The 16,576-nt window shown below is 36.0% G+C and overlaps 1 protein-coding gene across 2 annotated transcripts in view; it reads right to left on the reverse strand.

Moving 5' to 3' along the window:
* Window positions 1-16,576, reverse strand: part of Plxdc2 (plexin domain containing 2) — a 410,148-nt gene that overhangs the window by 244,092 nt on the left and 149,480 nt on the right. For both annotated transcript variants that reach the window (XM_076831619.1, XM_076831618.1), the window contains one exon: window positions 2,196-2,407. In XM_076831619.1, the coding sequence (XP_076687734.1) occupies window positions 2,196-2,407 (212 nt within the window). The remainder of the gene's footprint in view (window positions 1-2,195; window positions 2,408-16,576) is intronic.

Below are 16,576 nucleotides of genomic sequence, written 5' to 3' on the forward strand. Positions count from 1 at the left end.
CCCTGTGTAAAAAGTCATTATTATTGCCCAGGGAACCTGGGGACACACATCTCACAAGGTTGTTTTTATCATGACCCAAACTGACAGCATCCATAGGACATCCATCAGATTTCAGCCTCAAGTTAAGTATCCATAGAAGAGCTACCTGTCCATCCTTCCTCCTACATTGTACTGATTCAAAACTCCTGATCATTTGTGATTTCCTTCTGTTAAGGTGGAAAACAGAAAACAAAAGTGATGGAATAACAAATTGCAGTTATAATAATAAAGGGATTATATTTTGATGTGAGAAAAAAAGGGAGGAAAGGGAGTTTCTATTACACTAGTGATTAGGAGAGATCACAGAGTTCCAGGAACCTGTGTTGTCCCCCTTTAGTTTGTAAGGTCCTTGTCCTGGGCAGAGTACATGCCTGATTATTTCAGGTAGATTCTCCCTTCTTTATGCTAAGCCCCAGCAAATGAGTGGCCTGGGTAGATGATGTTGCCTACTCCAAGTTGTTAAAACAACATTATTACCAAAATAGCAGACACACTGTAGGAGTCATAGTCATAGTCTCTTATGACCCTAAAATTACACAACTTCTGCTCCTTATGCATCGCCTGCTGCTGGTTAAAGGAAGTGGCTGGGGAAGACAGGAAACACCATAGCCACATGGTGAGGTCACGCAGAGGGTTTCAGAAATCACTGGGCTTCTCACATGTACAGAATTCCAACAGTATGTGCTTCAGATCTTCTGAAGAGTCTCTCACTGTGATGGAACAAAATGATACCTTGGTACCATTTGCAGGTCTATAGTGCCTGTCCCATGATATTGAATTCTTTTCCTAAATAATGAGCAATTCAGAGACAGCGCTCCAGGGGAAAGACTGTTGCCTCGTTCTTTAAAATCACAAGCCTGTCATCTGAGAGAAAGTAGGAACTAAAAATTCAAATGGAGAGAGAATATATGAGCAGAAAATGGCCAGACTGTGCATCACCATGGAACTATGACCCCAAGTGCTATAGCAACCATTCCAAGAAGCCAAACCACAGCCTTCTTAGTAGTCAGATTTGAATGGTCAGCACTTGATTAATAACTGAGAGCTTCCCTTTATTCCCGTCCCGGTTTCTAAGTTAGAATCAACTGCAGAAATCAAATATGTCCCTCAAACAGTTCACCAGAGATGCTGTTTGCATTAGTCCACCAGCAGCTTCCCATGCCAAACCCCTCCAATCAGAGCATCCCTGAAGCCTTCCCTTTTCCCACCATTTTTCCACTTCTTTTCCATCCTTTGAGTCTTCAGCAAAGGCAAAATGAAGGTGGCGGACACCTTTTGTACCAAATAAGGAGCCTCTGTTCTCATTTGGGTAGTCTTTGTTTCCAGGAGATTTACTTATTTGTTTTGGTTGTGTCCATTTCACAATCAAGATCATAGTTTGTGATCGCCATGTTAAGGACTCTGGAAACAGGAAATGTAACCCCACCTTTGAGGCCTCTGAGCGACCCTAAAATCTGCCTAAAAATGTGTGCTCTGCAAATTTCATACTTACCAAAACTCACTCCAATTTCCTCTCGCTGCTTCATGGCTCCAGCCATAATAACATATAGAACAACATACAGTCACAGAGTGGCCAAGCATCCCTGTTTGTCCAGAACTAGCCCATTGTTAGCACTCGAGGTCCTAGATTCCTGGAAACTCCCACAGCCTTGGGCAAACTGTGACACTGTGTCACCCACAAGACTCCCACATGCTATGCTGTTTCAACACTCAGCCATCGCAGAGGTGATTCACACTGCCAGGAACCTTCTTTCTTTCTATTAACAAATTATTGACTGAGTAAACTCCTCTCAATCGGCTAAGCGCCTGCCTAAATACCCATTCCTGGCACACCAGGGTCCACATTTTTGTAAACGCCTTATGAGACATGGATGATTTGGTTATGGTCTTTAGACCCTTAAACACAATCAATTTCCAAACAACAGGTACTATGTTGTCCCTTCAGTGCTGTCACAACCCCAAGTCCACATTTGTCTATTTCATGAGTGAATGAATTAGTGGATTAGTTATTATACTAATAAAATGAATTGTTCTTTTTTTTTAAGACCAAAAGATTGAAATTGAAATGAAGGGAAGACATACATATAGTAGAAGTTGGGCACATTACAACAAATAGATTCATTAATCCATCTCAACTACCCAGATAACTTGTCTACCTCAATCTGTGTGGTGTTGTCCTGCCCATCATCCAGTAGCAGATCTGAGAAGCCCCTGGGTTCTGGAGAGTCTTGGCCCATGCTTGCTCGGTTTGTGTCTACTGCCTTGAGAGAGTCCAGGTTCCTTTTCCACCTGTGGCTGTATGCCTGGGAGTCCACTTCCACCTCCTCTGCTGTTCCAGGGAAGGCCTGAGCAACTTCATATCTCCAATCTGAAAAAGAAACAAACTATGTTACCTCTTGGTATGAATCATATACATTTATTCAGTAGTGAAGGAAAAGTAACTTTGCTAGTCATTAGAATAAGAAACCAACTTATAACAGTGAAATCAGTTTACTTATAATATTTTTTTGAGTTAGCATGAGCACCTCTGAGCAGAACGCATTTCAGGATGCACCAGAAATGGACCATGGTTAATGTACAGATCTTACAGAGTTCCTAAAATAGGTGCACAGTACAGCAATCTGTATTCTCCCCCATCCCCTGCACAAGTGCATTTCATAAATACACTTTAACTGTTCTGAAAAGTAATCTAGAATCCAAACAAAAGAAGGAACTCAAGCAGTTTTCAGCTAATATGAAAATAAAATTCAGACCTTTGTAAGTTCACATTATTCTGCATGAGTTATGCTGAAATACAAAGAAACACCAATGTCCTTGAATAGGTTAAATAATAGATGGAATTATCTTCTTGTAAATGTGCTAACCTGCCTTGTAGTTTACAAGCCAGACCTGGTTCATTGCCTAACTCATTTAATAAGCAACACCCTCAGGAGTCATTGTAGCTGAGCTTGTTCATTTGTGCTGTTCTCACCTTGGGATCTTGTCAGGGTGGTAAAGGATGACAGTGATAGGCACTTATAGAAATGGATGGGACAGCAAGGAGATCAAATCACAGAGGTACTTTAAAGCCATCTGCAAGGACCAGCCTGCTGACCCAGCTCAGCCTGCCACTACAGGAGGGAAAATTAGATTTAATCATCACTGCTAGTCTTTCATTTCAGTAGGTCAGCAGGCGAAGGTGTACCACAAAGATTGAAAATTCAGTTTCTGAGCAAGAAGAACAGCCTTCCTCTAGCCAACCATTACCAAAAGATGTGAATCGACAGGCTTTTATAACTGGCCGGATACAGGTTCAAAAAGGGTGAAGAGAGAAGTGATTTAATCATGGTCAGGACGTTCCCCTCTATACAAGAACATTCCAAGAAACCAAGGTGTATTTAATGTAGCTTTTCACCATACCACTGAATCAGCAATGTAGAACCCCAGTAACTAACTAAAGTTACCACTCTGACTCGAAGACACAATGGCTGAAAATCCCCTTCAACTCAGAGAGGTGCTAATAATTCTTCTAGACATAGAGGACAGCCAGAGGTTTTGCAGTGAACCTAAAAAGAGCTCTTACAGCCTTAAACTTTGGTGGATAGAACCAGATAGAAAACCTACCAGAGAGTCTCCAATAGAACCACAGGAACAAAATAATTAGAAGTCAGAGAAATACAGCCCTGTGCTCAATTCGCTGAACTGTACACTAAAGCAAACTCATGTGGGCAGGGGTTTGGCACTTGCCCGGCATGCTCCAGGTCCTGGGTTCAATCCCCAACACTGCCTTAAAAGCAAAACTCATGGACAGAAAGGATATCCCATGGTCCCCCAACCTCCCACAATTTAATTCAATGTATATGTGATATCAATATTGTCATTGTCACTCTAGAAAATGCTTCTTTTTTAATATTCTTGTCACTAATGGCCATTGGACAGTACCTACATATTCATCAATGACTGAATGAGTGAATGAATGCATATTATTGACAGACTCTTTTGGAGCAAGAATCACAGTATCAGACAGAATGAAGTAATGGGGAAATTCTAAAGATTCAGGAGACCTGGACTGGCTTTCTGCTAGCCCACAACCAGCAAACCTTCAGCATAATTTATAAAACTGTCTGTGCTTTAGTTGTCCCATATTTTAAATAGGAATGAAAATGCCTTACCTGCAAAGGCAGCTTTTTCTGAGGATGTGTCAGGCTCAAGACCTATGATCTTAGGCACAGCTACATAAAGCAATTTTACTTGCTTTATTTATATATGCTGCCTCATTATCAAAAATATATGAGGCAACTTACAACCAAGGTAAGCAATAAAATTTTAAAACACCCAGAAAAGTCATCGCAGCACAAAACTCAGGTCAACTTCAGAGACACATCTAACACACACTCAGGGTGGTGACTCCCATTTATACCTTGAGGAGGAGGCAACGCCTATGGGGACACTAACAGTCATAAAGGGACAACTGGACACTGAAATGGGATCTTTGATAGAATGTTAGTCTATCCAAACAATGGTGAGGCGCTAAGCAACTCAGTGAGACCCTGTCTCTAAATAAAATACAAAATAGGGCTGGAATGTGGCTCAGTGGTTAAGTACCCCTGAGTTCAATCCCCAGTATCAAAAAAAGAAAGAAAGAAATAGTAAGAAACATAACGCACTAACTGAATTAAAATGCACCAGAAAGAAAACTGAATTAAAAAAAAAATACACACAGGTATACAGGAGCACTTCAATAAGGAGCATGTCAGACCTCTAATGTATAAATCAAATGAAAATATACCTAAATCTCAAGAATATTTGTCTTCATTAAAAATCTTCAAATAAAGAATTTCAATATAACTCTTGGTTTCTTTATTTCATTTAAATAATTTCCTCCCTCCCTCCCTCCCTCCCTCCCTTCTTCCTTCCATTCATCCTTCCTCCCTCCCTCCCTCCCTCCCTTCCTCCCTCCCTCCCTCCTTCCTTCCTTCCTTCCTTCCTTCCTTCCTTCCATCCATCCTTTCTTTCCAGATGGGGGCCTCACTATGTTGCCTAGGCTGGTTTTGAATTCCTGGGTTCAAGAGATCCTCCTCCCTCATCCTCCGGATTAGCTGGGACCTCTCAGACATGTGTCACCTTTCAGTTTCTTTTAAATAGATGTTATTTTCTCTTTTCTGATAGTAATTCTACCATTTTCTTTTGGTGTATGTGTAATGTAGATCCATTCAGTTCTTTCCACAACGCTCACTAGGTCCATTGACCTCACCTCAGTCCTGGGATCCTGGCCTGAGCAGGAGCAGACAGAATAACTAACTGTGGAGGAGAAATAGAATTCTATTTCTCAAGTTTCTCAAATCCTCGGTTTCATTTTTCTCCCTGTCCATTTTCTCGAAACAACAACTACAAAGATGCTTCAAAACTTAGGAATGATGTTGTTCTTATTTCCCATGTAAGTTGAAATCCAAGAACTGTGATTCCTGTATTAAACTCTTGTTTTACAAGTAAATATCTATTCTCAATCTTTAGCAGGATTACTGGGGCGGGTGAATTTAGCAGACAGAACTCTTGTAAAAGGAGACAGACATGCTTACACTAGCACTTGTGAAGTTGTCCAGACTCCTGTAGGCTTCTTTTGTCTCCCATTGTTTAACAATAGTTTCTGATTTCTTTTTTATTCTCACTATTTAACTTTTAAACTATTTTATTGTCATTAACATATATTAATTATACATACTAATGGGGTTCAGTGTGATATTTTCACAGGTGCCTGCACCATACAGTGACAAAACTTGCTTGCATAGCTCTCCCACTGACAGCTGTCCCAGGGGTCTGTTGGATTCCATCTATCATCCACATGTTTGCGCCTCCTAAAATCTGCAATGACAAACTCTGAAACCAATTGTTTGCTCCTTCTAATTGTGTTTACAAAGAATAAACAGGATCTCAGGAAGGGCCTGGGAGATTTGCTAATGAGAAAATTTCTGAACGTAAGGCCTAGCCTCTGTGAACATCCTTTGGGTTGCCATTTTAAACCTAATTCTCTGTTCCTGGTTATGTTATGAATAGGCCAGGCTTCTGGATCATGGGTAGAGGAAATGTTACTCTGTGTTTATAATTCAGTGTACATGGTTCATCAAGACTGAAATATGAAATTGGTGTAGATTTAATCCCATTTGGGAATGGTTTTTTTTTTGAGAAGATAAAACAAGTCAAAATGGATGTTTGACAGAAATAAAGAGAAAAATCAGAAGAAAACACACACACACACACACACACACACACACACAGCTTGGTTACCTATATTGTAAATTAGTTTTCTGCTTTTCCCTGTTTTTCAGCCACATAAAAATATTTCAAATTACTCTTTATATCGGCACCAAAATGAATCATTCAGAAGCAAGACAAAGGGATAGATGGGATGCAATTTTTCCCTTCCCAGCTGTAGTGAAAACACGGGCAACAGGAGGGTTTGCTGAGGAGTCTGGATGAACAGATTGTTTGCTTTCTGTCTACTGTATGTTAATTAAACCAGTGATGGAAAACCTTCAAAGATAATTTTCTCCAACATATTTGACTACAGTTGTTAATCAGATAGCTCATGGAAACATTAAGTATATTTAATGATTTCCATTTGATATAAGGAAGCATTAAAAACACACATTTCTATACATATAAATAGATCTTAACACATTCTTGAGACATTCTGTTTGCAAATAATGAGACATTATATTAGCAAACTGTTATTGAAAAAGGTGCTTCATTAGTTTTCCAATAGAACATCATTACGGAACCATAAATTTATCTGAGAAAAAGAAACTCATGTGTATCCTTATGCTATTTTTTGTAAATCTTGAGGTCTCTTTTGTGCCATTATGTACTATAAAATAAAGCAAAAGGGAAGAAAACTGTGCTGGGCTGAGTATATTTATTTAGTCATACTCTAATAATCTTATTTAAATACCTTGCATTTAACAAATAGTTATATATTGAAAATATTTGATCCCATCTCTTCATCTCTGACTATGAACCATACTTATAATGTACACATGCCAAACAACCAAGAAGTAACTGCATAAATTGACATGCATCTTATTTAATTAGAACACACTGCTACTATACCTTTTGAGAGGCAGTTTGTTCTGTACTTCACAAGTGAACCAAATCACCATTGTGAATCCTCTGCAGAAATATTATATTCTTCACTGAAATCAGATTTACTGCTAGATTCATCTGAGAATAGATGAAAATATTTGGCTAAGGTAGACTGCCATATGGCTTTGCATCTCAATGTATTACAGAACTGAAGAAAAAATTCTATCAAATAATGATATCTGTGGTTATGTTCAATAATGAACTGACTACCCCAGTTGGACTTTGAGGTTTTGACAGCATTACAGAGGGAGGTAACTATAGTGGATAAAGCTTGGAGAACGCTTAATCTAGAGGGATTGGGGGATTTGAGTAAGACCTAGCTGCCATATGTTATTAAAGCTCTCTAGGAGATTCCTGGGCTTCCTGGGTCCTTCCTACCCACCCAACTATAGAACACTTCAGGTATTTGCTCCAACTACCCTTCTTTTTCCCCATCATGTCTTACACTCCTGGCACACAGAATTTCTCAATAATATCATTACCAGCAATAAACGTAGTTACCTTTGCATAAATGAAAACTGCTCCCCTACCCCGAAACCTTTGTTAAATCCAACAACTCCTTCAAGACCCAGCTCAAATATTGTCTTTTGAAATGAATCTTCCCTTGAAGTGCTAACTGGATTTTCTCTTATAATCCAGTAACTCCTTTCACCTGACTTTGAAAATACTTTCAGGCCTACCTACTTGAACATGAGGTTGTGCAGAAAAAGAGTTCACACAGCAGGCCTGAGACTTGTTCTCTTTAGAAAGGCCTTTTGCTTGGTTGGTGCTGAACTGAAACCTGGGAATTTAGTCGGAGGAAGGATTCCCAAGCCTTCCCTGATAGAAGTGCCTCACTGGGCCTAAATCATTTGAGTATATAGTATCATTTATGTTGAACATCTGCCTTCCTTCTGGGTGTCTGGAATTGGGGTACATGCTGGACAGAAGGTAGCTGTGTGAACAAGTCCAAATAAAACCATGGGGACTGATTCTATAATGAGCTTCCTTGATAGACAATAATCTTATGTGTGTTGTCAAGATGTATTGCTGGAGAAATGTGTCTAGAAACACATTCCTATGTGCCTGAAAAGGACACTTAGATATGTGACCTGGATTCCACAGACACTGTCCCATGGGCCTTGTCACTTGCTGACTTTCCCTTGTATTCCTTGGCTGTAATAAATCAAATCCTGAATGTGATCACATGATGACTCTTGGAATCTACTTAGTAAATCACCAGTGTTGGGGGATGGTTTGGGGGCCCCCAATAAGAGACGTTTTATAGTACTGATTCTTTTTTATCTTTGGGGGTGTCCTATTGGTATAAGTACAGGCACTGGTATCTAATAAATATCTGGTTTTTAAATGACAAATCAATGAATGCATGATTGACTAGGTCACTGTTCATCTGAGACAGTGTTCAAAATGTATATGTGGTATTGCTTTCTTATTTAGCTCCTTCAGATTTCAACCATGTTTCTGAGTAATCAGAGAAAAGAACAGAAAAAGGAGACATAATAGGAAACAAATCTGTAGATGCTTCTATTGATCTGAGGTAAATTTGACTTAAAATAGGTCACTGGCTGGTGGTGTCATGTCCAGCAACACTATGGTCGCAGCTTATTATCTCTGTCCTCTTTGGTAATGAGATGACTGAGAAATATAACACATGTCTTTGAAGAACGTGGTCATGGTCCAGAGAGATTGAAAAACTATGAAGTAGATGAAAAGAGAATGATTATTAATTGATAATAGAAAATTACTCTAGAAGCCTGAGTTCTCTGTCTCAGGCAGCACAGAATTAGGACCTTAAGGGCCACGGCCAAGAAGCAAGTGCCCTGTTCTGCACCTTTACCCTTCTGTCACTTCACATCATGACAGCAATCTTGTTCACTGAATGATACATTTCTGGTGAAGAGCGTTTGGAAGTTTAAGAAAAAATATAAAGAAAACAAAATAGAATGGGAAACTAATTACCAAGCACTTGATCCAAAATATAGACCAAATCAATTGACATTCATAATATTTAATATTTTATAATTGTACTATTAAATAAAATAATAGACATTTTAGTTTGCAGGCAAAAATAGTGAATTTTTCTGTAGGAAATAGAAAACTCAATCAGCCTTATGAGTAATAAATGAAACTGAAGACAACATTAGGGAACTACAATAACAAAGTACTAAAGATAATCGAAAACACTGTGCTAATAGTTATAAACAAAGGTGTTTTATACATTACTTATAAGAATTGGTTAATAAAAATAATATTAATAATAACTACCATCAGTCAGGATTACTAATGTGTCTGGCATGTCCCATCATCCCATTTTACATATGAGGTCACTGATGTGGTCTACAATGTTATATAATCTACTTCTGATCAACTCTTCCAGGTATGAATTTAGCAATCTCTCCCAAATCCTAGTGATATAACACAAGAAAACTATCTAAAAGGAAAAATAAAAACAGGCAAAAAATATGGCATTGAAAAAGGTAAGTAAACAATGTAGCAGGTGAGAGCAAATGAGGATAGCAGCACACCAGCCCAGTGACTGAGCACTCACTCACGGGAGGGTCAGCAAGGAACAGCTGCTAATATTGGTTATGTCTTTTTTTATAACATGAGGGGTTGGGAAGTAGTTAAAACAATCTTCTTATTCACTGAGGATTTTTCTATTAACTTCTAAGTAATTTTTTTAAAATGGAATTCAAATAGATATTGGCAATTCAAGCAGATTTCAACCAAGAACTGATTTCTTCAGATAAACCTGTCAAACTTAGGGAACAGGCTCATTTCCACAGGAGCTGTAATCAACAAGTAATCTAGAAATAGAAAAAGAGCCTCTAATTAAATCAGAGGTCCTATCATTTAATAAAATCTTTGTAATTGTCCATAGAGAATATTGCACTATCAACCCAAAAACCACATAGAATATTTAAGTATGTCACCTTATACCATCTGCTAATGAGGGGGTGCAGTCTTATAAACTTTATGATCCCTCCAAACTAGAAAAGTCTATTATTCTGCAGTTTAGCTAAATGTTTAGTTCTTTTTAACTAAATATCTTGCTACCATTCTACTATTTGACTGAATATCTTGTTAATGCATTTTAGGCAATTTGAAGCCTTATATTAAATATTCTACATTTGTTTTCATGTTTCCTATTTTATTTGGCAAAATTCGTGTTTTATGATAGTCCAGTGGTCCCACAGCACAATAAATAACTAAAACTACTTGGTGAACAGCTTTACACTTTGATGCATTGGCCATCCTATACTGCCCTTGTTTCCTGTCCTGGGAATGGCTCATTTTTAAATGAGGGCTTTTCACTAAAAACTAACAACCTGATGCATCAAAAAGTATTACTCTGCCAACTATGGGAGACAGAAAATTCTGTAAACAAGGACCAGTCATGGCCAACAGCCTTTCTCTCGGGAAAATGTGAACATTCCGAGTCAGAACAAGCCAGATGGAATCAATTGTTACAGTGGTGCCCAGTGTCAGAGATGACGTCCAAATGCCTAGGGCCCAAATCGCTGAGGGCCTTCTATTAAATTAAGATGACCAGATGTCTGATGGACTCAATCTCATTCCATATTATCATCACATCATATTCTGTTTGTGGGGTCAGAATCCCTGATGACCCACTGTTGAGAATACACTGACTTAGCCAATGACTACAGATGACAATCAACGTTGACTTCTATCAGATTGTATTTTGTAAATTCTGCCTGATTTAAATCACATAAATCAAGCATTAGCAAATTAGCACTAAATTTCCATAGGTTAAATGTCCTTTAGAGATTTGTTTGGACTTGGATGTTGGCCAACAACACAACATTCTCAAAACAAAGTTATTTCTATCACTAATTTTTTTGAAAATGAAATCTAAGGATATAACTATAGGCCAATCGCTTAACTATTCAAGGTCATTAAAAGATGATATTCATAAATGGAAGACACCACATACTCTCAGAAACAAACCCAATGTTATTTTTCTGAAATTTCGACTTATGTTGATTCTCAAGTTTGACCTCAAATAAGTTAGTGGTGAACTGGGACTTCTACCTGCCCCCAAAAGATAAGCAATACTCAATATATAATTGAACAGCCAGGAGGGAATAAGCCCCCTTTATTCACAGGGGATGTGTTCTAAGACCCCCAGTGGCTGCCTGAAAACCAAATCCTATGATAGAATGATTTTTCTATCTCTAATAAGCTTTTATCAAGGACTGTGGTCATTAACTTTTGCAGGTTGAGATGTAATAAAAAACCAGCACAATTTTTTTCCTTCTTCATAGTTTCAAAAATGGAAGATTCATTCTTAATATAAATATTAGCATTCTCAACAAATGACTTCTTTCTTTCCTTATTGATTCAAGAATTTTCAACATTTCACTTAAAGGAAGCACTTTACAGGTTCAGTAAGACACATCCAAATTGCCCACATCATTACTTTGTGCTTTGGGCCATAGTTAATTAAGATATGAGTTGCTTGATCTGATAACCAAGATGAAAAGGCTACTAAGTGATTCATGGGTAGGTATTATATACATTATATATACACTGGAAAGGAATGACTCACATCCCAGCTAGATAGAGGGATTCAGTGAGAGATTTCATCATGCCACTCAGAACAGCACACAACCTAAAACTTAGCAATTGTCTATTTTGGAATTTTGTAGCTAATATTTTCAGAACATAGGTGACCGTGAATAAATGAAAACATGAAAAGTAAATTCACAGATATGGGATGATTATGATACCTGATGTGACAATGCAGTTAGGTCCCTGCTCAGCCCCATGGCCTGGGCTTTGTCCATTATGAATAATCAGATAATACTAGTCATTAATTATTAAATATCATTCCTGAATAAGGCTTTAAAATAAAATCAGGGAAACAGCATTTATAGGCTGACTGTTTTAGTATACAGGGTAAACAAAATAGACATAATCTCAAAAAGTTTAAATAATAGCTGCAAACTCAGTGATCACACAAAACACACAAACATAAAAACAAGCATTAAAAAACTTTAAATTGAGAAGTATCCCTCTTTCAGTTTTATATGTTTTAATCAATCAGCAAGAAAAACACCAATAACTCATGTCAACATTAATATAATGTATATCTATGCAAAATGATAAATCACATATAGTTTATCTTAATAAAGGCAAATGCATCCTACCAACCGAAAAGAAAGAAGTTCGTTTTCAACTTTTGAAAAAGTGGGCAAAACCATAAATAGTTCAGAGATGAAAATCTGAATACCAATAAAGATACCAAATGTTAAGCATCTTAGAAAGTACAAAAAAATGCAACAAAATAAAATCCTTTTCTGCATTCACAAAGATTTAATGTAAAATTGTAGTTCTGGTATTAGATAAGGCATTTTCTTAAACATGTATTGAACTCTACTGTTGTATAATTTACTAACGCTACAGGGATTCTACTTTTAACCAAAATTACTTCTCAGAAGCTTTGGAGCCTCTACTAAAAGCCTTTAATGCGTGATAACGTGGAAATATTCAAAGTTGTGTTTAAAAAATGTGAAAAGAATAGAAAACTACTTAAAATTTGAATTGGAACAATAAAAAATATTTATACTTGGTATGTGGTTGCATGAGGGCAGGAAGGCGCACGCGCGCGCGCACACACACACACACACACACACACACACACACAGAAATACATTGTAGCACTGCCAGCCCTTTTCTCTGTTATTCAAGATGGCTCCTGGATTTTGGTTTGTTCTTTTGGTGTATATACATTATATACATTTTCTACAATGTATTGCATATATGGAAAGAGGAAGATAAACACTGTCTTGGTTATTAAAGGCCACCCACATTCAACTCTTTGAACCACCACCACCACTTCATTTTCCTACAGTTATTTTAATGAGATCTCCAAACCTTACTAAAACCAATCACTCTGTTCTTACTACATTATAATTATTGAATAAATCACATTCTTCTGCAAATCACTGTGAACTAATCCAGGGGAAGGGAAGTGCCATGCTGTTTTCTATGTCCATACTCCTTTTTGCTATTAAGTAAATGTTCACTAAAACTACCCAGGCCTCCAGCTGGACTATTTCCCAGGTTCATTTCACAATATCGTTGGGGTGGTGGCATTGTGATTCCCTTGATGGCAGCTCATGCTTATGATAACTTCTTTTTGTGTTTAAGGTTTTTATATTAGGCTACCTGGATACATTGGGTCATTTCTAGAAAAAATTAGTCCTGCAAATTTCTATGTAATTTCCTATACTTTTCTCACCTCTTTTTTTTCTACATGAGTTCCAACAAATAAAAGATAAGAATTATAGCACCATAACTTCAAAATCCTTTAAAAGGTTCAGAGAGATTAATACAACTAGAGAAAAGTAATTTTCCCCAAGTTGTTCTACTTCTCACATTTGATTCATATAGTTAATGAAATAAATCTTCACACAATTTCAGATCCATAAAGCATTGGGAAAAACCACTTAGCTCTGATATCTCAAAATAACTACAAAAAAGTTCTATGGAAAAAAAAACACAGGAAAGATTTTTGCTTCTAAATATGGAAGGAAAATGTAAAGTAAAGGATTCACAAATACTTAGTTACAGGAAAGAGCATGTGATTCTTTTTCTTTTATTTAAGTTCTACTTAGTTATACCTGACAGTCGAATGCATCTTGATGCATCATACAAAATTGAAGAATAATTTCTTATTCTTCTGGTTGTACATGATAGAGAATCACACCATAATTCTTAAAACCAAGTGGATATATTGTTCTTCATATTAAATTTGAAATGCTTTATATGCAAACACTTACTTACTTGATTTAGTAGTTTTTAAAATTTACTAGCAGATAGATAGCACAGAATTTACTCAACTTACTCAGGACACTTTATAATTAACTCAAGCTAGTATTCAAGATGAAGCACCTTAATAGGGAAAAAAATGGGTTTTTTTAATGTAAACCTACAATTTTGAGTTAAAACAAATCATCTTCCAATTATTCTCTTTCCCAATAATATGGAAAACTTCAAGCTAAAAATAGGGAAATGAAGATAAATAGAAAATTCAAGATCAGTGTAAATTTAGTTAAAGTTTGTTTGGTTATTCAAAAAATGTATCATAATGTTAATACTATATTTTAATCAATTGAATTTTACAAGATATTTTCAATTTTTTTAAAAGAGAGATATTTAAATTTGAATAGCAAGTAAGATTCATCCACAGAGCAGTAGTGGTAAAGTTCTCAGGAATTTCTCAAATGCCAGGAATGTCTGAATTCTGTCACTACTTTCCCAAATAACATTTCTTAATTGATTTGCATGATTGCATATGTTTATGCTGATTACACAATTTAACTTACATTGTAAATAAACCACAATCAACAAAATTACATTAAAAAAGAAATCAAGACAGTGAAAACTATACTAAAATTAGACTTTGATTTTTGTGATATATTCCTGAAATATACAAACAACCAGTTAAGGATGAAGCCACCAAAGTGAGATGGAAGTTGACATTTCAACAGGGACACATCTGAAACTTAAAAGATTAGCAGAACTCTAACTCTTTCAATGCAATGGTTTCATTCTTTTTTTTTTTCCTTCACATTACATTTTTGTAAATGTTTTTTTGTTTTTTAGTCACAAGAAAATTCCAGACAAATTAAAAAACTCTCTTCTTTACATTCTTACTGCAATATAAATTTGAAAAAAATCACCCTATGATTGCCTGATTTTAGTTCATGACAAAGAAAATTATCCAAATTTCATAAAATAATTAAAAACATAACATCTTTCATTATTGGGCAAGCACTCCTTGCCAGGATATTGCCAAAAAATATATTTTATATATGTACTATGTTCAGTATATTAATATGGTGAGAATTATTGGGTTTGTTCTATAAAGGAATCTGGGTTTAAGAAAAGATGCTACAATTCAACAAATTGCTGAAAGATGGAATTTCCACAATTCTGTATGGTAACAACCACCCCATTTATAAACAAAATAAGACAGAAGCACTATTGTACCTGAAATGGTTTTAAAACATTAACCTAAATATTACTTTTCTTCTAATATAAAAAATTGAATTATTAAGAATACAATAGAGCCCTGGGGTTGTGGCTCAGCAGTAGAGCACTTGCATAGAATGTGTGAAGCACTGTGTTTGATCCTCAGCACCACATAAAAATAAATAAATAAAAATAAAATAAAGGCATTGTGTCCACCTACAACTAAAAATACTTTTTTAAAAAGAATACAACAGAAGTCAAAATCATATGATATTCTCAATAGGTGCAGAAATAAACATTTAATAAAATTGGATATCACTTCATGATTAAAAACACCTAACAAATTAGACAGGAAAGGAATTGACCTCAACCCAATTAAGGCCACATATAATAATCCAACAGCTACTATCATACTGAATGGGGAAAACTTTAAGTTCTCTAAGATGTGAAACAAAGGAAGGATGCCCACTTTCATCTCTTTTATTCAGCATATTACAGGAAGTCCTAGCTATGGCAATGGGTCAAGAGAAATAAATAAAGGGTAATCAAATTGCAAAGGATCAAGTCAGACTGCTACTGTTTGAAGATGACATGATCTTATATATAAATGAAACCTTAAGGAGACCACCAAAAATCTCTTAGAACAAATTCAGCAAATTTCAAGCTATAAAAATCAACATACAAAAACTAGGAGCAACATCATTTCCCTAAGTACATGTATGAAAACACGAATGGTGTGACTCTACTTTGTGTTTAACCAGAGACATGAAAAATTGTGCTTGATTTGTGTAATATGAATTGAATCGCATTCTGCTGTCATATATAACTAATTAGAATAAATAAAATTAAAAATTTTTTTAAAACTAGCAGCAATATTATATGCCAATAGCAAATTACCAGAAATAAAAATTAGGAATGCCTTCCATTTATAACAATTTCAAAAAATTATCATACCTATGGAAAGAAAGGTGCCCATTAATTTTTCTCTCGCCTAGGGCATTTTGTTCAATAGGCAGTCTTTATTACAAATAAATAAAAAATAAGTATTTGATCTATATTTTCATCTATATTGGCCAATGGAATCAAGATAGCATACCACCTTTTATATGGTCTGTTTCAAATCATACTTTACTAACATCTGCTTTTGTAAAAATTCTACATTCAGTTAATTATCACCTAGTATTTGTTTGATTAGTCATTCTACTGATTAAATCACAGTAAAGCGGTTTTATATGGCCAACCATCTAAATATGGCATTACCAACTTAATCCTAATTTGAAAACTTGCCAGTGTACATATCTTAGACCTTTTCAAACAGATTAAAAACACTTGCCAGAAAACAACCATATTTAAAGCAATACAGCATTTGATTTTATCACTGAACAGCGAGATTATAATGTATTTTATTCTTGCCAGA

Source organism: Callospermophilus lateralis, chromosome 13, assembly GCF_048772815.1.
Source record: "Callospermophilus lateralis isolate mCalLat2 chromosome 13, mCalLat2.hap1, whole genome shotgun sequence".
Taxonomy (NCBI): domain Eukaryota; kingdom Metazoa; phylum Chordata; class Mammalia; order Rodentia; family Sciuridae; genus Callospermophilus; species Callospermophilus lateralis.